Source organism: Pogona vitticeps, chromosome 4 (genome assembly GCF_051106095.1).
Source record: "Pogona vitticeps strain Pit_001003342236 chromosome 4, PviZW2.1, whole genome shotgun sequence".
Classification (NCBI taxonomy): Eukaryota; Metazoa; Chordata; class Lepidosauria; order Squamata; family Agamidae; genus Pogona; species Pogona vitticeps.
In genome coordinates, this window is record NC_135786.1 from 143,335,704 (window position 1) to 143,361,376 (window position 25,673).

At 40.9% G+C, this 25,673-nt stretch overlaps 1 protein-coding gene across 1 annotated transcript in view; it reads left to right on the top strand.

Annotated features, from left to right (window-relative positions):
* ANKH (ANKH inorganic pyrophosphate transport regulator) overlaps positions 1-25,673 on the top strand; it is a 108,026-nt gene that overhangs the window by 56,265 nt on the left and 26,088 nt on the right. Inside the window, exons 2-4 of the mRNA XM_020781283.3 lie at positions 10,321-10,537; positions 21,109-21,227; positions 22,805-22,888. Coding sequence (XP_020636942.2) covers positions 10,321-10,537; positions 21,109-21,227; positions 22,805-22,888 — 420 coding nt within the window. The remainder of the gene's footprint in view (positions 1-10,320; positions 10,538-21,108; positions 21,228-22,804; positions 22,889-25,673) is intronic.

Below are 25,673 nucleotides of genomic sequence, written 5' to 3' on the forward strand. Positions count from 1 at the left end.
AGTTAATAATAACCTAAGAGCAGGATATACTGCTGAGCCAGTTAAGGAGCTTGTTTTAATTGTTCTTGCAGCCCAAACAGCATGTGAGGATGGACTCATCCAGTAATAAATATTTCAAAGCTGGTGAGCTAAGAATTGGATATGATCATTCTCTGGAAATACTTGTGTTGAATGTCTTCCACATAAAGGGCTTCTGCTATCAGTCGATAGATTTTAATGGGCTATTAAGATTTCAGGAACTCTTGAGAGCTGAATAACCCATTCATAATTTTAATTGGTCTGTATGTTTGGTATGTCTGAGGTAGTTTTCATCCATCCTGCCTTTCATTCTCTTATCTCTGGGTAATGCACTTCCATCATACACACAGCAAAACCTACAGGTTTGCGCAGAAGTACCACTGTGTTTGCTGGAGTTTGCTGATAACTATGCATAGGAATGTACCGTATTTTTCGCACCATAAGACGCACTTTTTCCCACAAAACAGGGGGGTGGAAAGTCTGTGTGTCTTATGGAGCGAAGAAAACAGATTATATTTTCCTGTTTTCTTCTCCTAAAAAATTGGTGCATCTTATGGAAAGGTGCGTCTTATGGAGCGAATATATCATATAGTGTAACATCAAGTAACAATGAGCAGTAGAAATTGGGAATTTGTTATCCAGAAGTACATTTATATACTGTGACTATAGTGTGACCACAGATGCCCCTTTAATGTCTTATTCAGGTCAAATATGATGAAAGACTGGAGAGTTCTCCATTTGTTCAGTTAAAAGGAGGCAACCCTCCTTCTAGATATTTGGCTGAGGGAACAAATGATTTACTTAAGGCCAGATTATCAGGATTGGAGGCTAGGATCACCATCACTTTTCAACGGCCCATTATATCCACCGGTGCATATACGAATACACCCGTCTCTAGACTTCTTTGAGTTTACTAGAATTGTATTTCAGCCTGGATGTAACCCATGGGCTAGGGTTGATGCATACATGGCCTTATTACATGGCATCCCAGCTGTGCTGCCAAACTTTACAAATATCATTTCAGATAATGGTACTGTTCGGAAGTTAGCGATGATTGTGTGTAATAGTATAAATAAAGACTGGCTGGGCTCCTGCCTGGATTGGAGTTATGCTGCCAAAAGAAGAATGCCAGCCTCATGCGGATCCTGGTAAGGAGACCAGGAGACCTGGGGGGAGGGAGATAGAACTCAGCACCACCTGTGGTGCCGTACAAAGCACGAAGCTCCCATCTCTAAGTCTAAATATTGTTGCACATTCTCTACTTGGAAGCAGCTGAGGTTGTTATAAATTCTTGAACATGCTGAAGTCATGCTTACCACTGAATGATTTCAAAATAGAAGTTCAGAACAATTTTAAATTAGGAGTGTAGAGAGCTGTTACTATGGGCAGGTGCTATACATAATAACCCTTTCTAAACATTTGATAGCAAACTTGGTATGGCTGCAGTTCCAGTCGGAACATGGCTTGGCCTGTTGAACTCAGTGAGTTCTACTGCTGAGAAAACATGCACAGGATTGCACTATAATGAAAAAAGAATTTCCATTAATGCCTTTTAATGTGACCTTTATGGTCCTACTCCATGGTACTAACTACTAGCAAAAGGTTCGTTGTTCTGACAAGTGTAGCTGTTATCCCTGACTGCAGTGTTGTGCAGTGTTACTGTGGTATATCACTACTGCTGTTTGAAAGATAGGCTGTCATCTTTGGTTCATCTTTGGCAGTGATGGGCAAAATGCAACCCTCTGAATGTTGTTGGCCTACAGCTCACATCAGCGTTAACTTATTCCAGTGGTGAAGAATGCAGGTTGAAGACTGAACAATATTTTGAATGGCTCCACTTTGCCCACAGTGATGTGCATTCTGTACCTTAGATGTAACACCAAGCTAAATGCAGTGTACTGTCACCAGTCCTATATAGTGACCAGTTGAAATGCAGTCTACCAGTCATATATGGTAACCAGTTGACGATTCAGTGACATAGATTCTGTGCCACAAATGTAACACCAAGTTACAGTAAATGTAATCTACCAGTCTCCAGACATGTATGGTGATGATCAGTTAAATATTCAGTGCACACAAATGCAGATCATATTTGAAGGGGCAAGGTAGGTCAGTTCATCTATGGGCTACCATATATGAGCTATATTGAGTGGTCTTCCCAGCCCATCATATTCCTAAAAGAAGTATATTCATATTTGCACAGAGTACTATGTCAGTTGAACTAGTATATCTGATCTCCCAAACCAAATGGTTTCTGTACTGATCTGGTAGTTGATGTGCAACTCCAGTGGTTCACATATAACACCTTGTGATCCTTGGACTTGAATATGAGTGTTTAAGCTCTCGGTAAAGGAAGGAACACAGGTGTCCACACAATACAGTTTGCCGTTCTGCCTTACTCCACTTCTGGCTGACAGTCTTGCTGGCATTATGCATCATCTGACTGTGTTGTAAGGCACCTGTTGTGTCTGTTTGAGACTTTATTTAATACTCTTTCCGTCTCATGAAACCACAGCCTAGTCTGGGGGCGTAATGTCCTGACTATGAAAAGGTTTTTAAAGTTCAATGGTAGTCTAGAGCTTTAATAAACTTGAGGAGTCTGGTAAAAATTCTATACACAGAAAAGAAATGGTGGCTGACAATAATTTTTTAAAAAATTGGTATCACAGTAGACGAACAAAGAATTTCAGAATTACCAGATTTATTATTGTTGTTGTTTTAGTAAGTTCAGTTCTTTATTAATGCTGTTGACGACCAGCACAACTCATATCACAAATTTGCCAATATCATTGCTATGTTTGTAGTGGTCCAAGTCTTAGATAAATTTTAAAAAGAAAAATGAAAAAAACTTCACAATGGTTCACAGTTATCCAATTAAGGATTAAAATAAATGATGTTAAAAATTTAATCACAAGATAAAACTGCTTTTCAAATACTACTGGTGGCTGTAAAAACCTTGTACTGTACAGGAAGCTGTAGTCTGCAGATTGTGGCCTGGGAGTAGCTTCCTAGCAGTCTTGGAATCTGAGTAGCCCGAAAGCCTTCTAAATTGTGGAAGAATAAACTCGGCTTATATTTCCTGGTAAAACGAGCAAGAAAATATAACATGTTGTATTGTTTTCACTGTGCCTGCACTTCAGGGACAAACCTTTTCTGGCATAGGGGTCTTATTATATCTCCCCTCACACACTGCAGAGGGGAGTGCTATGCCATCTGACTAGGGAGAGTGCCCTGCAGTGTGTAGGAGACTCCAGAAACTAAAGATAGGCTGCTGGGGCTACACTCCATCTGATATTCTCCAGTCCCTCAAAATTTGGTACTCTACTAGTGTCACTTTGCTGTTTGATATTGAACAACCTCTGTTGGATAGATGCAATGACCTGGTCCAGTCCCTTTGCTAGGAGAGTCTGTGGACTGAAACCTAAAGATCTCAGCTTTTCATAGACCCCCTTTAACCTAGAAGATTGAAAACCGTCCCACACGATTAAGGATGTTGAACTTTGGCGACAGTAATTTAATTTGAGCTAGCAGTTAATGGCTTACCCTTGCCTCTATCTTTATTAGACCAGATCCTAAATGTGAACTTGCATTAGAAACACAAATGGGCGGTCAAAAGATCACCATTACAAATTTTGATTGAGCTCTTTCTAAAGGGACAAAACAAGAAGATGGAGGGCCTAGTATTGTCCTATACAAAAGTTGAGATAATGTTTTATCCAGAAATAATTTGAGAGTGGTGGGTATATATTGCTCTCCTTTGGTGCAAGAAAATCTTAAAGTGGTGCCCCGCTTGACGCTGAGTTTTTTGCGATCGCTATAGCGATCACAAAACAATGGTTCCTATGTGTTTTTTTCACTTTACGATGATTAGGTCCCTGTTTCGTGAACTGATTGTTCACAAGACAATGATTAAAACAGCTGATCGGCAGTTCGCAAAATGGCTCCCCACTGTTTTCTGGACCTATTTATACAAAGCGATCGGAAGTGGCTTCCCCTATGGAGGATCTTCGCTGGACGATGAGGTATTTCCCCCATTGGAATGCATTAACCGGTTTTCAGTGCATTCCAATGCGGGTTTTTTTCCACTTGACGACAATTTCGCTTAACAGCGATTTTCCTGGAACGGATTATCGTCATCAAGTGGGGCACCACTGTATATCCTGGGCAGATTTCTGGACACTCTGTGCCTCATATTCATGATGGGCATTCCTTGCCCCTGCTGATTGCAACATTGCCCCCAATTACTTAAAACTCACTACCTGCTACTCTGTGCCCATTGGTACTCTGCACCTTAGTGTTGGATCTCTTTCTGAAGGACATAGTTTTTGGTTTTTGATAGTTAATCTTCTGCTTTTGCAAAAGAGAACAAATGGCTGCAAGGCTCTTTTGAGTCCCAGTGGGGTTCTGGAAAGTCATACTGTGTTGTAGTCTTATGAGTGCTGGGATCTTTTCGTTAGCTGAAGTAGGGCGTAGATACCAAGATTGTTTAAACTGCTAATCATAACAGCCTCAATTGTCACCACTACTGTTTTGAAATATGTGGTTTAAAGTGCTTATTCGCCAGACTTTAGCAATCTCTAGATCTTGAGGAACTAGAAGTTCCATTTATAGTATATATCTTAACTTCCCTGCCACATTTGATTAATCTTTCAGTATATCCTTCATTGTAGTCAGATGCACTTGTTTAGTGCATCACCATAAATCCAGTGATTACACAGTTCTGCCAAAGGAAAGTCATCAAGGGGCTCTCAATAAAAACTGAAGATATTTATCTACTCTCTTACTGCTGCTCCGTTGGTAAACAGGGCTGTTCAAAACCTTTGCCCTTGGCCTTCATATCAAAACTCACCATCTTTATTTATTGGACAGTAAACAATGAAGAACGATTGTGTTTCCTGTATGACTTGGCACACTGTACAATGTATATTAATATATTTTAATATATTTAAGCCAAAATCCTAATGCGGTTTTCTGCATACATACACACATTTGTACAGATGATTGTCACATTTTTTTTCTGGACTGCCTGTCATGTGACTGGTCAAATGATGGGGTACATGACATTGACTGCACACCCAAACAACAGCTAGTTGTGCAAGAGCTTAACCTTACATAATAATGTGAGCAACAGGACTGAAAGGTTTTTTTTGCTTGTGGCTTAAAATCTACTACTAGCATTTAACCTGGGTTCTGATCTGCACCACAGTGCATAAAACTGAACCGGTGACAAGAATCACAGGTTCAGGATTTATTTATTATTTCTGGGTAGTTTGCAACATGTCATGACCGAAAAAGCACTGTTCCTTATGTTGACTCTTTTGGTCTTTCAGTGTCACCAGTTTTAATGTCATGTGTCATGAGGAGTGGATGGAATGAGTAGCTGTTTTGTGGGAGAGAGATGTACCAACAAATATTGAGGACCTAACCTGTTGAACCTCAGTATTTCTAGAGCGGTGTATTGTTCAGCAATGTTTAACAAAGTAATAATAGTAGAAGAAGAATTGTTTGTGTAGAAATATGCTAACAATGAAACATCTATCCAAACTGTAAAATATATTTCGAAGAGTAGTATAGAAATTAGGAATGTAGTATTGTGATCAAGAGTGTATAATAATAACATTTCCAGGATCAAATAATGAAAACAATTCTAATAAAAATCCTTAACCTACACTTCTCTCTTGAAATTTCTCTCCATCCGGTTAGTTTAGAACTTCCTATAGTATTTTAAGTTTCCTGACTTTCCAAACGGCATAACATTTTGAAATAAAGTTCACCTCAGACAGAGTTGGAAGCAAAGGGGGTGGGGAGAGAAAACAGATGACCAAGAAGCAGATATTTGAGACATTTCAGCATATGCTTTCATATTGATTAGTGATGGGTCCAGAACTTGTGGTATTTCAAGAGCAAACATTAGGCTTTACCTGCTGCCTGTCTATTTGTGCATGTGCCCACTCATAATCTTGCAAAGGGAAAAAGTAGTAATTGCCTGTTGCTTTATCAGTATATTTCATATCTGTATCTTTAGCTAAACACATGGAGGATGTGCCATTCTTTGTGTTGCAGGTGTTTCCCAGATGCTTATCATTATTTTTGTAATCAAACTTTCCTGTCTTGTGTGAAGGTTGCAGAGGACTGGGCAATTGATTCATTGCATTCTGTCCATTTAATCCCATCATGTCATTATGAGGATTTGCAAAACTCAGTGATTCCTTTGACCTAGTAGTGAAGCCAGATCAACATCTACTAGAGCAATGGTTCCTAACCCTGGATCCCCATATGTTCTTGGACTGCAACTCCCAGAAATCCTGGTCAGCACAGCTAGTGGTGGCTTCTGGGAGCTTTAGTCCAAGAAGATCTGGGGACCCAGGGTTGGGAACTACTGTACTAGAGGGACAGGCAGCCTCTTGTTTATCCCAGGTGGATGGAAGAACTTCCTGAGGTGTTAAAAGGCTGGGGATTGCTGGTTTGTAGTCTGAAAATATACAAGTGAACCTGAGAAAGTGCTGATTTATTAGCTCTTCTTCTTTGGCATTTAAAATGGAAAGACAGGGCTGATCAGTCAAAACATTTGGTCTGTCTGGAAATAGTTAATTTAGCTAAGCAGCCAGCATTCATGTTAGTTTTCTGCAGTGGTCACCCACTGGGAAGCCAACTGTTGCATGGTGTCATTGTTTTCACAGTGCCAATCCTCCAGTGATTTATCCAGTCAGCAATTCCTCCTCCTTAGTGAGACATTCTCTCACTGTGAGCAGTTAGGGGAAAAATATCGGAAGAGCCCTGCTAGTCCAGACCAAAGATCAACCTAGACCAGGACAGTGATTTTCAGAGGTTGGCCAGGTTATTCCGAGAAGTTTACAAACAAAATGTGAAAGGCAGCAACCATTTCCCTTTTCTTTGTTCCTCCAATATCCAGAGATACACTGCCTCTAAAAATGGAGGGTTCATGTGCTATCATAGTGGATAAACATGGATGGGCCTATCCCCCAAGAATCTGCAAAGTCAGTTTCTAAAGATATCAAGGCTAGTGACTCATTATCACATCCTGTAGTACTGAATTCCGTAAGTGTAGTATCAAGTGAAGAAGTAATGTATTCTGACCCCAAAAGTTGCCTGTCAAGTTACCTATGTAACTTTAAGCCTCTGTGTGTGTGTGTGTGTGTGTGCGTGTGTGTGTGTGTGTGTGTGTGTGTGTGCGTGTGTGTGTGTGTGTGTGTGTGTGTGTGTGTGTGTGTGTGTGTGAGAGAGAGAGAGAGAGAGAGAGAGATTTTACTTCCTACTATTTTTTTTTTAAATGTTTATTCTGCCCCCTGTTAAGGATCCCCATTCTTTTTAAAAGTGCCCTATACCCTTTCACCTTTCCTTGGAAAATTTGCTACTGCCCTGAGCTTGCACCATTCTTTAAGCTGAGGGTTAGCCAAAGGTAAAAGCAACAGCATCTCCGCAGCCGCGCTCTTGTGGCCATTACATAGCCATGGCCGAATAAACTCTTGCCACTTTCTTCCATTGAATCATGGGTTTCCCCCTTCTCCGTGCAATGACACTTCTCTTGCAATTCTTGGCAATACATGCTTATTAGAGTCTGCTGTTTCTCTGAGATTCTGTGTTCTCTGATGCTTTATAGCTTGTTGTTAAATCATCCTTTCATCTGAGTAGTCAGAGACTGAAAGGTCCATGACATATGGACGTGCCGCCAGAGGCAGGCTGCCATCCTCTTGGTTATAAATTCTCTCTCTGTCTCGATATTAAATCATTTTTTTTACCACAAGCTGGAAATGCCAGGGCTGGTAAATTGTGGTACAGTAAATACAGCTTTGTTAGCAAACGTTAACAGAAATCTTAGGACACAGAGTTAGGGAAAAGTCTGCCCCCTCCCTTTGAAAATTTGACCACCAAGGATTACAGCACAGACAGAAAATATAATGGAAGAAATTTTCATAATTATCCCATAGTTGGTGCAGTAAGAGTCCTAATGATTTTTATTTTGGGACCACAACATATGTGTCTGACAGCATAGACAAAATGCCTGAAAGGAAAGATTGGTTTCTTTTAATAAGTACATATTACGGGAAGAGACTCAGCCACGTAAGTTCTTCAGACTGATGAACTGGTTTTATTGTATATCCTGCCTTTAGGGACATTATAACAGTTCACAAAATAGATTAAAACAAGAGTAACACACTTCAACAGTTAAAACAAGCAAATACAACAGAAAGAAAAAGGTTAGTACTGGACAGAAATGGACACCTGCCTGTAGCATGCTTGGTATCCATTTATAGAACAGGAAGATAACAACACACAATTTAAAGGACAAACAAACAGTGTTGGGGGCAGTTGAATTTTATCTTACAAAAGCTGTGTACACTTGCTAAAATAGCATAATTCTGAGTAACTGTTCCTAATATGGCTGCTAGGCTTTGCTCTGAGCTAAATAAATTTGTATCCCAATTATTAGGTACACAATTCTGTCTGCACTTTGTGTTCATGCTATATGGTGATGTACATTGCCATCTTGTCAACCCAGAATGGAAAACTCAAAAGTTTTCAGATGAGCATAGTTGAGGCAAATATGAGTGCACTTATCTTGGCTGCATACACAGAATCTGTTCATGTGAAGGAAAGACACTTTGCTGGGTTGGGATTTTTACATGGTTTATTTGTTCACCTGTTTTAGAAAATGAAATATCTTATTGCAGTCTTGGGTCTAGCATTGTATTTAATTGGATCCTGCTGATTTAAACTGGCAGTCCTTCTTTACTACAGCCACTGTATCTGTATGCATCATCCAGAGGGCTAGTAAACCCTTTAGAGTTGGTTTTTGGCACCACACAAGTGCAGCAGGAAGGGTAGGGGAAGACAGTCCTAGTTCCTCTGGCATTCAACATCAAAGTGCACCACAGAATACTTGGATGAGTATTGTAGTTATTTATAACCATTGCCGCAAAGTAGGTGTTTTAATGCAGAACACAGTGTATTAAAATCAACACTTATCACTTAAATTGAAAGTCTGAAACAGTAAAAATATAATAATGTGATATAAGTTGGGCAGCTTTCCAAGCATGGCACTTAATATTGCTATACACATTTCAAAAACTTTTAAACATGCTTTTCTAGAAGGAAGACTTCTAGCATTATCTACAACAACAACAACAAATCTTAATGGATTTCCTATTACAGTATAAGAAGAAAAGACAGAATAAGTAGTGCTCCCACCAAGGCCTACCCGGATCACCCGTGCGAGTCAGGAGGTAAGGCTGAGGAGCCTGACGCTGAGAGAGGCCCGGAAGGAAAAGACACGAAACCAGGCCTTCTCGGCGGTGGCTCCTTGCCTCTGGAACAACCTCCCTTCAGAGATTCATGCGGCCCCTACGCTGGGAATCTTTAAAACCCAATTAAAAACATGGTTGTACATCCAGGCCTTCCCTCCAGTCAATACCTGATTTCTTTTCTATTCCTTCTTATTTTATTCTCACTCTATTTTATTGTAACTGTATCAAATGATTATATAATGTTCTTGTGTTTTATTGTTTTATCCTATACTGGAAGCTGCCTAGAGTGGTCGAGTAGACCAGATAGGCGGGGTATAAATCAAATAAATAAATAAATAAATAAATAAATAAATAAATAAATAAATAATAGTGGGGGAAATATGGCAACAAAAGAAAGAAGGCAACATCTGGAAATCCCTCCCCTCCCCAAAAAATTACTTGAATGAGGCAGAGAGGTTATATGTGAAAAGTCATATTTGGAAGGACACAGTTTTTCAGGCCTCCAAACATATACAAAGCAATTTAAACTTTGTGCAGTTCTTTGCTTTATCCAATTAATATTTATCAGCATTTTGGGGGTTTCTCATAGTGCCTACACACAACATTGACACTTTCTTCTTCCTTGTGCACTTAAAATAATGGCATGGAAAATGGCACCCACCATTTTTCATTGGAGAAGAACGATGGGTTTCAAGTCCAGCAACATCTAGAGGGCTACAAGTTCCCCCTCTGTGAGCAAGGAATTAGAATTTAGGTGTCACCCATTTTTTCACCTCTGTTGTGTACGTGTATATAATAATACATTCTGAGCCATGTTGAAAGCATTTAAGTCGTTCTTTATACGCTTGGTCTTGTTATTCCCTTAATGTTGACCCCAGATCTATGTGACAACTCCATTAAATTAGCTCTATGTTGTAATGACTTTCGCTATATGTTACAGTTAAGAACACTCTGTTACCGTTGTATAGCAAAATGGACATGGATAAACATTTGTCATATATTAATGTCAATTTCTCTCTCTCTTTCATCACTTTAGGCCTTGAATAGAGGTATCGCAGCTGTAAAGGAAGATGCTGTGGAAATGCTAGCCAGCTATGGGTTGGCATACTCTCTCATGAAGTTTTTCACAGGTCCAATGAGTGACTTCAAGAATGTGGGGCTGGTGTTTGTTAACAGTAAAAGAGACAGAACCAAAGCAGTTTTGTGTATGGTTGTGGCTGGTGCTATAGCTGCTGTGTTTCATACCTTGATAGGTAAGTCTCCTTTCTGCTTTCCACTTTCCACTGAAATTGTATTTGTGTTTGTGTAGCTGGTTGGCTCATTTCTCCTGGGTGCTCTGAAATCTGCTTGCGTATGCACATTTTCAGTGTGGCCAAAGTTATCTTGTTTTCTTCTGCGTAAACTTATGGTATTGTGGAAGTTGCAGAGGCTAATTGAAAATATGCTATTTGTGCAACTGGCAGCTTGTTAATTAGCTTCAATTAGCCATTTCAGCTTTTGTAATTATATTACTGCAAATTACAGCAACATTGTTGGGGAAAAAAGTAGGATTTTCACCTGCAAAGTTTGAAGGAACTGGGAAGGTCTTGTTGACTAGCTTCTCTGGCTAGGCTTTTACAATATGATTAAAACAGTGTTTGTTGACTGATGACACTATCAGGTCCTCACCAGACATATAACACACTGCTCATTATATGGTTTCCAGGCTTCCACCTGGCCTGTGCTGCATTGTTCAATCATATAATCAAGATTGCAGCAGCAGAACTATCAAAGAACTCAGTGACAGATTGGCAGCTGTGTAGGGTAAGCAGCTGATAATTCAGAAGGCTGAGAACTTGTCAAACTAAATTATCCCCTCTCCCCGCAGCCTTAATCCACCAGTAATGAACAATTTATGAGCAGAGGCAAAACAGAAAGGTCAGAATAGGCTAGAATTCCATAACAGGAAGGTTAGAAAGATGAAACTTGTTAGTGGTAAACAAAAACAGGCATTAAAACAGCACGGGACTTAACTGTGCAATCCAAGTCCAGTCTACCTACAGAAGCCAAATTAGCCAGACTTTTAGTCACTTGCCAGAATAGCAGGTAATACAGACTTCCCTTCCTTGAATATTTTGATTATTGTCTTCCATTCTTTAAGACACATGAATAATTTGAGACAAAGATGTTCCCCTCCCCCACATATTCTATTCCTCATGTTGCTTTTATGTGAAATGTCTCGGTTGGTGGGTGGGGGTTGACTCTTTACATGGACTCACAAACACTTGCTGAAAAACTAAACAGTGTTATTGTGCATCACAACTTGTGGCATTGGCATAATGGTGGGATGGAACAGAAGCATTACCACATCGGGAGAAAGCAAGGATCTAGGCAAAAAAAAAAAACCAGCTATGAGGGACAAGCATGTGGTTCCGTTGCTCCCATTTGTAGCAGGAGTAGCTAAACAAACCACAAAGCTGCTAAACAAGTCACATAAATCTATTGCCTTGTCTGGCAGCACTCCCCTCCCTTTCTTTGGTTTGTTCTCTCTCCCCAAGCCAAAGGAAGAATCCATGGTTTGCTTCTGGTCTCTTTCTTGGGTCTTTTGGGAAGACACATTCAACACAAAAGAGGAATTGCCGATTGAAGCTGTGTACAGTGGTGCCTCGCTTAACGATTACCTCGTTAAATGACAAATCTGCTTGACGATGAGGTTTTTGCAATCGCTTTTGTGATTGCAAAACAGTGTTTTAATGGGCAAAATTTGCTTCCCGACAATCGGTTCCCTGCTTAGGGAACGGATTCTTCACATTACGACGATCAAAACAGCTGATCGTTGGGTTTCACAATGGCCACCCACTGTGTAAAATGGCTTCCTGCTGTGCTTTAGGACGGATTTTTCACTGCACAGGCATCGGAAAATGGCCGCCCTATGGAGAATATTCGCTGGATGCTGAGGTGTTTAGCCCGTTGGAATGGGCTTTTTTATTTCACTTGACAAGGATTTCACTCTACAGCGATTTCGCTGGAATGGATTATTCTCATCAAGCGAGGCAGCACTGTAGTTTGTTTAATTGTTCCTGCTGCAAGTGGAAGGGATTGATCAGTATGCAGCAGCGACTCAAAATGTCTGCAGATCCCCGGCTTGCTGTAGGTTGTGTAACTGTGTACTATTCTGCAAGTGAAAGATGAGAAAAATAGTATAATGAAACAGCGGCAGTGGGAGTTTGGTGTTAGTGGCTAGTATCCTGTTGTCTTGTCAGAACATAAGCAGGCTTTGTTAAAAGTCTGGGGAAAAAATCAAATGCAAAATATATGTGGAAACTCCTAGGTGGATCTCTTTGATGGAAGCATTTACTCACCCAAATCTATTAAATTTTGAGAAAATAACAACATATAATGAGCTCTTAAATGAGGAAGGACTATTAAAGACAAAAGATCAACTAGAGAGCCAAGGACTGTTTTTTTCATGGTGGCCCCAATTACAATCGATCTATAATCAGGACAAAAAACAGCGAGGATTTTATAGAGAATACACAACACATCATAAAATATTACTCGCTATAGAATAATAACAAATTCAAAAAGTATATAAATTTTTATTGCAATGGGACACCCAAGATGAAGAGGCTAAGGAGACAATGGTAAAATGGTCAAAATTTTTTGGATATAGTATAGAGCTTGAGAATTCGCAACAAATGTGGACCAAAAATCTTAAACTAACATTAGCAACATCTTACATTTGTGCCTCACTTAACGGGAGCTCCATTTGATGACGAAATTGCTAGACGTCGATGTTTTCGCGATCGCAAAAGCGATTGCAAAACAATGTTCCCTATGGTGGAATTTCGCTTTGCGATGATCGGTTCCCTGCTTTGGGAACCAATCATCGCAAAGCGATGATTTCCGGTGAGCTGATCGGCGGTTTCAAAATGGCCACCGGGTAAACAAAATGGCCGCCCGCTCTTTTCTGGCACAGATTCCTTGCTGCACAGGCAGCGAAAATGGCCGCACTATGGAGGATCTTCACTGGACGGTGAGTTTCAAGCCCATAGGAATGCATTAATTGGGTTTTAATGCATTTCTATGGGCTTTTAAAAATCGCATTACGACGTTTTCATTTTACAGCGATTTCGCTGGAATGAATTAACATCGTAATGGGAGGCACCACTGTATAAGGAAAATCTATACAAAATGTTTTATAGATGGCATCTCCCTCCATCCAGACTTGCAGAAATTTCTTCCAACATCTCAAATAAATGCTGGAAATGCAAAAACCAAGAAGGAACTTATTACTACACATGTTGGACATGTGATATTGAAAAAAATATAATTGGATAACATTGGTCCTCCCAAAGCCCCCACCGATCAGCTGGGGGAAAATGGGGCCTTTGGGAGGACCGCACGGGAGTGTTCCCCCGCAGTCCTCTCAAAGCCCCTGCCGATCATCTGGGGGAAAATGGGGCCTTTGGGAGGACTGTGGAGGAGCGCTCCCCCGTCCTCCCAAAGCCCCCGCCGGCATTTTCGCCCAGCTGATCTGCGGGGCTTCGGGATGATGGGGGAAAGCGCTCCCCCCATCATCCCGAAGCCAGCATTTTCACCCAGCTGTTCGGCGAGGCTTTGGGAGCACCGCAGGGGAGGGCTCCCTCGCAGTCCTCCCAAAGCCCCGGCCGATCAGCTGGGGGGGAAATGGGGCCTTTGGGAGGATCGGCGGGGCTTCAGGATGATGGGGAAAAGCGCTCCCCCCATCATCCCGAAGCCAGCATTTTCATGGAGCTGATTGGCGGGGCTTCGGGTTGATGGGGGGGAAGTGCTTCCCCCCATCATCCCGAAGCCCCGCTGATCAGCTGCGCGAAAATGGGGCGTATGGGGAAAAATCCCAAAGCAATTTTTCCCATAGGGAACATCACAATGCGATCGCAAAAGCGATCGCAAAATCTTCATCGCTATGTGGATTTGTTGTTAAAGGGGGCGCCCGTTAAGCGAGGCACCACTCTGTGTGTGTGTGTGTGTGTGAGCGCACGCACACACACACAGTGGTGCCTCGCTTAGCGATGTTTGTTTATTTATTTATTTATTTATTTATTTATTTATTTATTTATTTATTTATTTATTTATTTATTTATATGCCGCCCACACTACCCAAAGGTCTCTAGGCGGCTTACAGCATTTAAAATACAATAAAGATATGTAACAATTGAAATACAATTAAAATATATATAAAATTGCCATTAGACCCACAGCTAATATTATTTCAGTTAAAAGCCTTCTGGAACAGGAAGGTTTTGACCTGGCGCAAAAATGTCATCAGTGTCGGCGCCAGACGAATCTCAGTCGGGAGGGCATTCCATAGTCTGGGGGCAGCTGCCGAGAAGGCCCTTTGTCTACAAGCCGTCCCTCTTACCTCCTTGAGGGATGGCTCTTTCAAAAGGGCCCCCTGGCTAGATCTTAACTGCTGAGTAGGCTCATATGGAAGGAGGCGGTCCTTCAGGTATCCAGGGCCCAAGCCGTTTAGGGCTTTATATGTCAAAACAAGCACTTTGAATTGGGCCCGGGCAGCAACTGGTTGCCAATATAACTTATACAGAATCGGCTTGATATGTTCCCTGGCGGCCACACCACTCACCAGCTGCGCCGCTCGATTCTGGACCAGTTGCAGTCGCCGGACCGTCTTCAAAGGCATCCCCATGTAAAGCGCATTGCAGTAATCTATACGGGATGTTACCAGTGCATGTGTAACTGTCATGAGACTCCGCTCGTCCAGGTAGGGCCGTAGCTGGTATAGTTTCCGCAGCTGGAGGAAGGCGCCCCTGGCCACCGAGTCCACCTGGGCTTCCAGTGTTAGACTGGGGTACAGGAGCACCCCCAAGCTGTGGACCCTGTCCCTTAGGGGGAGTGTAACCCCATTCAGGGCAGGGAGATGGCCCTCCAGCCTGTCTGGTGAAGCACCCACTAACAGCACTTCCGTCTTGTCTGGATTGAGTTTCAATTTATTGACCCTCATCCATTCCATTATCAGGTCCAGACACGAGTTCAGGACAGAAACCGCCTCACCTGGATTGGTGGAAAACGAGAGGTAGAGCTGAGTGTCATCAGCATATTGCTGACTCCTCAGCCCAAACCTCCTGATGACCTCTCCCAGCGGTCTCATGTAGATGTTAAACAGCATGGGGGACAGTATCGAGCCCTGAGGAACCTCATGACATGAATGCCATGGGGCAGAGCAACTGTCCCCCAGCACCACCCTCTGGACACGGTCAGCCAGGAAGGAGCAGAACCACCGTAAAACAGTGCCCCCAACTCCCAACCCAGCCAGCCTATCCAGAAGGACACCATGTCAAAAGCCGCTGAGAGGTCTGGGAGTATCAACAGGGTCACACTCCCCCTGTCTCTCTCCCGGCAAAGGTCATCATACAGGGCGACCAAGGCAGTCTCTGTACCAAAACCCGGCCTGAAACCCGATTGAAATGGATCCAGAAAATCCGTTTCATCCAGCAGTGCCTGGAGTTGCCCAGCCACAACCCGCTCCAACACTTTGCCCAAATAAGGGAGGTTCGCTACTGGTCGGTAGTTAGCCACCAGCCTTGGGTCCAGGTTTGGCTTTTTAAGGAGTGGTCGAATTACCGCCTCTTTCAAGGTGGTAGGGACCACTCCCTCTCTCAAAGAGGCGTTCACGGCCTCCTGGACCCAGGTGCGAACCCCCTGGCTGATCTTCTAATTAGCCAGGATGGGCAAGGGTCGAGCGGAGTTGTGGTAGAACGGACAGATCCAAGCACCCTGTCCACATCCTCAGGTCTCAACAATTGAAACTCATCCATTAATACCTGACCAAAGCACGGTGCGCTGGACACATCCTCTCATTCTGCAGTAACTGTGGAGTCCAACCCACTGCGAATCTGAGCGATTTTTTCCTCAAAGTGGATGGCAAACTCATCACAGCGAGCTGATGAGCAGTCCAGGACCTCCACCGGATTTCCCAGTTGAAGAAGATCCTGGACCACCCGAAACAGCTCGGCTGGATGACATTCTGAGGAAGCAATACGGCTGGAGAAATATTGCCGTTTCGCCAGCCGTATTGCCACGAAATAGGCCCGATATTGGGCTCTAAGTCGTGTTCGGTCAGACTCCCAGCGGGATTTCCTCCACCTGTGCTCCAGCCGTCTCCCCTCTCGCTTCATCGCCCGCAGTTCAGAAGTATACCAAGGGGATGTCTGGGCTCGGCGAGCAGGGAGAGGGCGCTTAGGCGCAATCGTGTCAACAGCCCGGGTCATCTCTTTATTCCATAGGGTGACCTGAGCTTCGACAGGAACGCCGACCATATCAGATGGATAATCCCCCAGAGCATTCAGGAATCCATCTGGATCCATTAGTCTCCGAGGGCGGATCATCTTAATAGATCCCCCACCCTTGCAGAGGGAAGAAGCTAATAGACTAAACTTGACCAGGAAGTGGTCTGACCATTACAGTGGGATCACAACCAACCCCTCCACATCCAAACCACCATCTTCCAGTCCCATTGAGAAAACCAGGTCCAAGGTATGGCCCTTCTCATGCGTTGGGCTGATGACACATTGAGACAGCCCCATGGTTGTCATGGTGGCCATGAAGTCCTGAGCTGCCCCAGTCAAGGGAGCCTCGGCATGAATGTTGAGGTCCCCCAGCACCAACAGCCTGGGAGTCCTCAACACCAGGTCCAAGACTACCTCCGTCAGCTCAGGCAGGGAGACTGTTGGTCCGCAGCAATGTTAATTTGTTCCAAAAAAATCGCTGCTAAGCGATTTTATCGCTAAGCAAAACGCGGTTTCCTATTGAAATGCATTGAAAACCGGATAATCTGTTCCAATAGGAACAAATTGCTGTCCTTAAGCTAAAATCGCCATAGGAAACATCACTAAGCGAAACGTGGTTCCCCAATTGAAATGCATTGAAACCTATTCAATGCATCTCAGTGGGGGAAAAAAAATACAACATTAAATTTAAAAAGAGTCAGAACAAAGTCAACTTTGGTTAACAAAGGATTTATTAAGTGCACTTTATGATTTCAAACATTTTAAACAGTAAACTTTAACTAAATAACAGGAAAACATTTAAAAAACAGCAAACATGAGGCTGTTTAAACCATCGTTAAGCGAAACGAAACAGGGGACCCAATATTTAATTGCTATGCGAAGCATGGTCCCAACCATTGCTAAGCGAAAATCACCCATAGGAACCATTGTTAAACGAAGCGCAAAAACGCTCCAGAAAAGTCGCTAAGCAATTTCGTCGTTAAACGGAGCAATCGCTAAGTGAGGCACCACTGTATATATATATATATAAAGTGCTGTTTCTTATATATTTGTAAGTTTTTATGTTGGGAAAATAAAATGTATTAAAAAAAGAAATAAAACAAAAAAGAACATAAGCTGGCAATTGTGCACATAACGTGATATTGCCAACTGTCTTGTGCCCTCACTCAGATCATGCAGCTGGCTGCACATTGAATGTAATACAATTACATGCATACGGTATTTTGCAGTAGGATTTTGGCCAATATTTATATTGTAGAATGGCAACATACATGTCTTAAGCAGTAATTTTAGGTACCCTTAGGAGAGGATTTATATATGATACCACATATGTGATGCTGTATCTCTATCAAAATTGGAAAATGTTTCCTCATAATATTGGATACTTGATAATGGTGTTCATAGGGAAGAGATGCTTTTGATCACCTTTGGTATCAATTAAACTCTGTTGAACGATATTGGCAAGATATTTTTCAAGCTATAGAAGAAGTAAACTGATATGGGCTATCTGGTGAGCTAAGTTGGGACAAGCTGTCAGGTAATGATATATTAGCTGGCATGCCAGTCATTGGCAGAGAACAGGTAGAGTGTCTACTTCAATATCCTCATCTTAGAACAATGCCAGTGACTTATCATTAAAACAATTTTACCAGTACTTTCTAGCCTCTTCCTAATCCTTGCCCTTACACATAATGACAGTGTTTCATGTATTGGAGGATGGTAGAATCTACTATTGGTGTTCAGTAAGTTCAGGGAAGGACATGCAGACTCTTCACATTTTAGTGGATTTTACATTTTTACCGTAACATTTGTACAGTGCAAACCTGTGCTCTTGAAAACAAATCCTATTATGTTCAATAGAGCTGACTGAAGAATAAGTGTATACAGGAATGCTGCCCTAAAGCCATTTAAATTGCACAGTAAGTTTAATCAGGTTGTTTTGTGCTTCTGAACACTGTACATTTCCTCAATGTATGTTAGTTCAAGACATTTGAATCTGCATGCAGACTTAAATCTGTATACCACATGCTAAATTGATTGATTTCCAGCATTGCCACTAGGAACACACATATTTGACAGGAAAGTTCAACCTTTGCATAAACTTTCTTGCAGTGATTTGGCAATATAAGATCCATATTCAGTTGCTTGATAGGATCCTTGAAAGCAAAAGTTAATATCCTGTTCAAGGAGACCTTTCTTTGTTGATATAATAGTGAAAGTCACTTGGATTCAGCATAATCCTTCCGCTCTTAGGCTATAATATCTTTTGTTTTCCTAAATATTTCTCATTAAAAAAAATAAATCCTACAAAATGCCAAGACTTGTTATTTAGAGCTGAATATCAAGTTTTGTTTTGAAAGAAGGGAATATAGAAGAAATACTGTATCTCTTGAAACAGACTGTAACAGAGATGGAACAGTGTACCATTTCCTACATTGTCCTAATATTAGCCTAAGAATTTTTACCCAAATGTTTTCTGAGTGTTTCTCTTAATCAGTTTGGAAACATATGAAGATATTACTTTGTACTTTTCTTTTTACATATGGATTACAATTAACCACTCTTCATGTGTTATGTGGAAAAAGTCTGTCTCCCTCAGAGCTTGGAATATTACCTCTGAGAAATAATTTATTACATTAGAGCTGTTCAAGGTACAGTGGGGTCTTGACTTAAGAACGGCTTGAGTTAAGAACATTTTGACTTAAGAACCACTCTCATAGGAAAATATTGACTTGACTTACATACTTAGATTTGAGTTAAGAACTGAAAAAAACCCACGTGGGAGGCAGGGAAAGTGCAAAATGTGAACTTTCAGTTAACTGTTGGCCAGTGAAAAGGGTGCCTGTCTGCTTCCTCACTCCTCCCAGCGTTTAGAGAGTGGATTGGGAGACAGTCTTTGGACTGCCTGGTACTGCCTGGACTGTCTTTTCCCTGCCTTCCCTGAACCTTTCTTGACCTAAGAAAAAAAGAAACAAAATATCCCCCTCTAGTGGTCGAAGGCGGAATAGCAGCTTCCCATTAGTTTCTATGGACAGAAAAGAGCAGATACGGATCAAATGGTTCTCAATGCATTCCTATGGGAAATGCAGATTTGACCTGAGAACTTTTTGACTTGAGAACCGCCTTCCAATACGGATTAAGTTCTCAAGTCAAGACCCCACTGTACTTTAAAAAATACTTTGTTACACTACTCATTGTAAGGCAAGTGAAAGGAGCAAATTAAATTACTTGTTACATTATTGAGGAAATATGCAGGGTCAGGGAGTGTAGCTTCTGGCATCTAACCTTATCTTAATTTCTGTACCAATAATATGTAAAATATCAGAGTCTCAAAAATACATTTACCCATGAGGTACTAACTATTAGCTCGTGCTTCAGAAATTTCCAGGTGAGTAGTTATATTAGTCTCTTGCAGGAAAACCAATTTGTGGCACCTTACAGACTAAGAAGTGTTTGTTGGGCTGCAATCCCTGGCAGAGTGTGCCAAATATGTGTTGGTTCACTGCCTTTAGTATGCTGGAGGTAGAGCTGTGGTCCAAAACAATAGGAGGCCAGGCCTCAAGGCAGGAAAGACATCATGAAGGAGAAGAACCATTGGGAAGAATGAACTGAGGAGGGACCACCAGGAAGGAAAAAAAAAATAGAAGCAGAACTAACTGTAAGAGTTGACCAGCATCTTCTATTTAGGGAGCAGATCTGCTCTGAGAACTTTCTCTGTCTGAAGGACAGGATAATGAATACAGTGGTGCCTCGCTTAATGATTGCCTTATTATACTATGAAACCGCTTTACAATGAAGTTGCAATATTCCTATGGGGGAAAAATTGCTTAACGATGATCAGTTCCCTGCTTCGGGAACCGATTTTTCGCTCAACTATGATTTAGAAACAGCTGATCGGTAGTTCTAAAATGGCCACCTGCTGTGCAAAATGGCTCCCCGCTGTGTTTTTAGGATGGATTCCCCGCTTTACAGGCAGCGAAAATGGCTGCCCCTATGGAGGATCTTCTCTGGACGGTGAGTTTTCAGCCCATTGGAACGCATTGAACCGGTTTCAGTGCATTTCAATGGGCTTTTTCATTTCGTAAGACGTTGTTTTCGTAAGACAGTGATTTTCACGGAACGAATTAATATCGTCTTGCGAGGCACCACTGTAAATAAATAGATAATGGATAAAAGACAGTGCTGCTTATAGCTTGAGTGAGATAAGCTGAGTTTCTTGTGGGGGAAAGAGAGAGAGAGAGAGACTGGGAGTGGTCCAAGTAACTGTGACAAAAACATTCCAACTCCTGAATTATAAAGTTAATTCCAGTAGGAAATGGTACAGGTTACTTGTATTAGTTTGGCAAACTTTGGTGTCATTCAAATGATGTAGCATAATAGAATTATGGTAGTTCTGTTTGTATCATTATCTTGGTTATTAATAATTTAAATTCCAGCGCTACCCCTTGAAACTAATGGTATTAATTATCGCCATCTGTCTTTTTGTCCTGAAGCACACAAAGCATTCCATATTTGTTTTTGTTTTTTAAATTATATTGCATTGTTTATTTCTGCAGCATACAGTGATTTGGGGTACTACATTATTAACAAGTTGCATCATGTGGACGACTCAGTGGGAAGTAAAACACGCAAGGCCTTCCTTTATCTCGCAGCGTTTCCTTTCATGGATGCCATGGTGAGTTTGCAAGTTAGTGTATCGTCCTTGCTCTTGGACAATACAGTATAGTGAAATTAAGAAGCCCTTCATTACACCTGCCCCCCTAGTTTTTATCTCAGCAGTGGATCCAGGTAGGGCATCTCACTCATCCATCTCTCATCAACTTCTTTTTCTTCTGGCCACCAGCCAGAGTTTTCCTTTGACTGCAGATCATAGTTGCACCTCTCAGAAATCTTATATTTCACCTAAGCCATTATTACATGTGAAGTGTTAACAATATATTTTATTCAGGTTTTTTTAAAGTCCTTATACAAAGGACAAATTTGTATACAAATTTGTTTGGGATTCTGCTAGTCTTACATGTAGGGTCACCTTTGTGAGTGCTTCCCCAATGGCAAAATGGACTCCTATGTGTAATCTTGTTTATTATTATTATTATTATTATTATTATTATTATTATTATTATTATTATTATTATTATTATTATTATTATTATTATTATTATTATTATTATTATTATTATTATTATTATTATTATTATTATTATTATTATTTCCCTTAATACTATACCTGTCCAGGTCTCTTCCCCGTGTTTTCCTTCCCAGCTTCTCATTTTATTGCTGCATTTACACTAAAACCTAACAGCTTATTCAATTTAAAAATGTAAATTCTTTTTTAAAAAACCTTCTTGTTAAGGAAAAAAAAACAAATTTAAGCTTCCAAGCATCCAGTTACTAAGGTTTGCAGTCAAAGCAGCTAAATCTATATAGCAGGCCCAACTGATTTATACAATTGACTAGGCTAATTGTAGCAGATTTTGCTATTCTAACCTGTTTCTGTAATCTTAATTGTCCCCCTTAAGCTATCATAACTTTTCCATAATTATAATCGTCCATTTCCATCTAGGTCTCTAGTTTGCACCTTTTTTCCCCCTATGCCTCCTGTCTTCCCCTGCAGGCTGGAGTGTGTCAACCTTCTTCATGTGCAGATGAAGAGAACCCTAGCTTTTTAAATACACTTTATTTGAAAGTTCCCAGTGGACTTTCCAGCGTCTCCCCTTTCTCAGGATTCTGCAAGGGGGATCCAACTCTGTTTCTTTTGCCTGTCAGGTTGATGATTCAGTTTATTTCCAAACAAAAGTCAGTTGAACAAGGATTTCCCAGACATTCATAATATTTAATACCTATATCCCCAGTTCATTTGGTCACCGTCATATTTGTGGCCTACCCTCTTACATTGCAGGCTGTTTCTTTGCCTGCCTTACACGTGTTGTTGACTTACCTCTCCCATTTTTCCTGCAAAAACAATAGGAAGATCCAGAGACTTGGGATTGGAAAATAGTGGGAAAGTTTGAAAACACTGGCAACGACATTTTTTCTTTAAAGCCATTTTTTACACCTTGATACTAAATTGTGTCTGACGTCTGCTTTTCTTGTACTTAATGGGAGAGAAAAAGGGAAATCATATAGCTCTAGGGCCATTTCATCAAACACTGTAACTATATAAACTTAAACATTAATTTTAAGTGGCACTCTGGAGTTGAGTCATTTCTGTTAACCTGTCTGTCATTCATTTTACTTTTCTACTCTCTTCAGGCTTGGACACATGCAGGAATTCTACTAAAACACAAATACAGTTTTCTAGTAGGATGTGCCTCCATTTCAGATGTCATTGCTCAGGTAAGGATTCATACCCTTCAGAATTCTTTGTGCTGCAGAAAAGAGGCTTGTGAAATCCACATTGGAGCAAGTTTATATACAAATGTGTGATTCTCAAGTCATGGGGCTGAACTTTGTGCTTTCTTCATTACTGCTCAGAAGGTGATGCCAAGTGTATGTTACAGATATTAATTGCATTAGTGGTGTTTTGTTGGCACATTTAATTAATATGCTATTAATTAAAATATTGTTGCTAAATAGGTGGATCTCGCTATCCGTGTCATACCACCATGAATAAACATGACTGAATGAATAAACAGAGGTCAAAAAAAGAATCAGATGTCATTAAATCTGTTGATTGGAGGTTATATGCTATCCTTTTATGGTTTATTTCTCTCTCCCACACTCTCAGCCAGTTGGTACAGTTTCTTAGGAGGGAAATTCACAATACAGGGACCTTCTCCTATTTTCAGGGAACCTTGTCAAAGCTATGTGACAGAAGTGCAAGTTGCCAAATCTGGAAATGGAAATACCTCTAACAGATTTTTCAGATTGTTAATAGAACCGAAATTCAGATTGTTAATAAAAGTAGAGAGACCACTTCTATGAAGAAAACTGTTAAGGTACCTTCTTGGAATACCAAATCAGCACTTTCACAGTCCTTAACACAATGATATTTTACAATAATTCAGCCCAATTATTGCTTGCAATGACATTGGAAATATGCAAGACTTAAATGAATCTAAATGTGTGTACCACTGGTTTCGGTATGTTGTTATTATGTGCCATTGAGTCACCTCCAACTTATGGTGACCCCACGAATGAGCAGCCTCCAAAATGATCTGTCCTCAACAGCTCTGCTCAACTCTTGTAAACTCACGCCTATAATTTCCTTTAGGCAATCAATCCATCTCATATTTGGTCTGCAGCTTTTCCTGCTGCCTTCAACATTTCCAAGCATTATTGTCTTTTCCAGAGAATCTTGGCATTCTCATGATGTGCCCAAAGTAGGACAGCCACAGTTTCATCATTTTTGTTTCCAGAGACAGTTCAGCTTTAATTTGTTCTAGGACCCACTTTTTATCTTTCCGGCAGTTTGGGGTATCCACAAAGCCCTTTTCCAGCACCACATTTTAAATGAATAAGTTTTTTTTCCCTGCCAATAAATAGTGTCTGGGAATACAATAGTGTGTATGATCTTGCTTTTGGTCTCCAGTGAGTCATCCTTGCACTTGATGATTTTTTTTAAAATTCCTTCATTGCTGCCTTTCTAAGTCTCAGTCTCCTTCTGATTTCTTGCCTGCAGTCTCCATTTGGATTGATGATTGAACCAAGGTATACAAAATATTTAACAGTCTCAATTCCTTCATTGTACTTCTTCTGTAGTTGTGATTTTAAACTTCTTAATGTTCAACTCCAGCCCTGCTTTGGCACTTTCTTCTTTCATGTTCACTTTCAAATTTTTGTTTTCTGCCGATAAAATGGTATCATCTGCGTATCTGAGATTATTGATGTTTCTTCCATCCATTTTCATTCCTTCTTTATCTGAATCCAATGCAGCTTTCCATATCATATGTTGTGCATATAGATTGAACTGGTACAGTATAAATGCACCCTTGTCAGACACTTTTGCCTATAGGAAACCATTCTGTCACTTCATAGTCTTTTCTAATCATGGCTTCTTGTCTACAATTCAGGAGTGAGCAACACATAGTTGATGGGCCACATCTAGGCCATCCTGGGCACTTTTACAGTTCTTAGACACTTATAGATACCCGGGGAAAATGTGTCCAGTTGTGTCCTCTAGACTAGAGGGCAATTTTGCTATGTACTAAGAACCCCCATGTCTCTCCAAATTTGTGTACTAGAGAGTATACTTCTTTGGGGTGTCGTGGAGAAGTGGTTGACTGGGACTTAGGAAACTTGGGTTCAAATCCTGCCTCAGCCATGGAGGTTTACTGAATAGTAGTAGTAAACCACTCCTTCAACATCTTGCATACCTCAAAAATCTAGTCTGTTTTGACATAGGTCGAAAATCACTTGACAGCATGTAACATACACAGAAGGTTTGGGGGGGTCTTTTTCTGCTGAACTTGTTTTTCACTTAACAATAATCCAGTGCAGCAACTTTCACAACAAAAATTAAAATAGGTAGATTAGCTTCTTTGTCCATGCAATTCCTTAGCCCCTTTCCCTTTAGTGTGCAGCCCTCAGGCTGCCACCACATCTGAGAAATAGCCTTTAGTCTCACTAAGATTGACAATTCGTGTCATAGCCACTTGGAGTGAAGACAGTTTAGCAAGCAGATGACAGATCTGACTCACAAATACAGGGTTCCTTATTGGCTTGTGAAATGTGTCATTTACAATGATAGCATCAGAACTTCTGTATTAGCTGGAATTTGTCAGCATTAGGCCTTTTGCATAAGTGTCCAGAGTGAGGTATTTTACATTTCCTGGTAAATTTCCTGAGAAATTTAAAACTGTTCACAGTTAAATAAATTTGAGTAAATACAAAAATTGAGATCTGTCTAACAGAAATGATTCCTTCAGTGTCAATAAAAGAAGATGGATCCGACTTCCTTTTTCCAGCCTTTGAACTCATTTTCCAAAGTAGAGAAATAAAGAGAAGAGTAATTATTTATCTACGTTCTGATGCAATTAATTATCTGCCTCTCTGTCTACCTTGTATTAATTATACCGTATCCATTTTATCCTGGCTTCCCTCCATGCTCCAAAGATCTCAGGGCATAACCAACTCTTTATCTTCATCCTAATCCTATGAAGCGGGAGGGACAATAACAGGC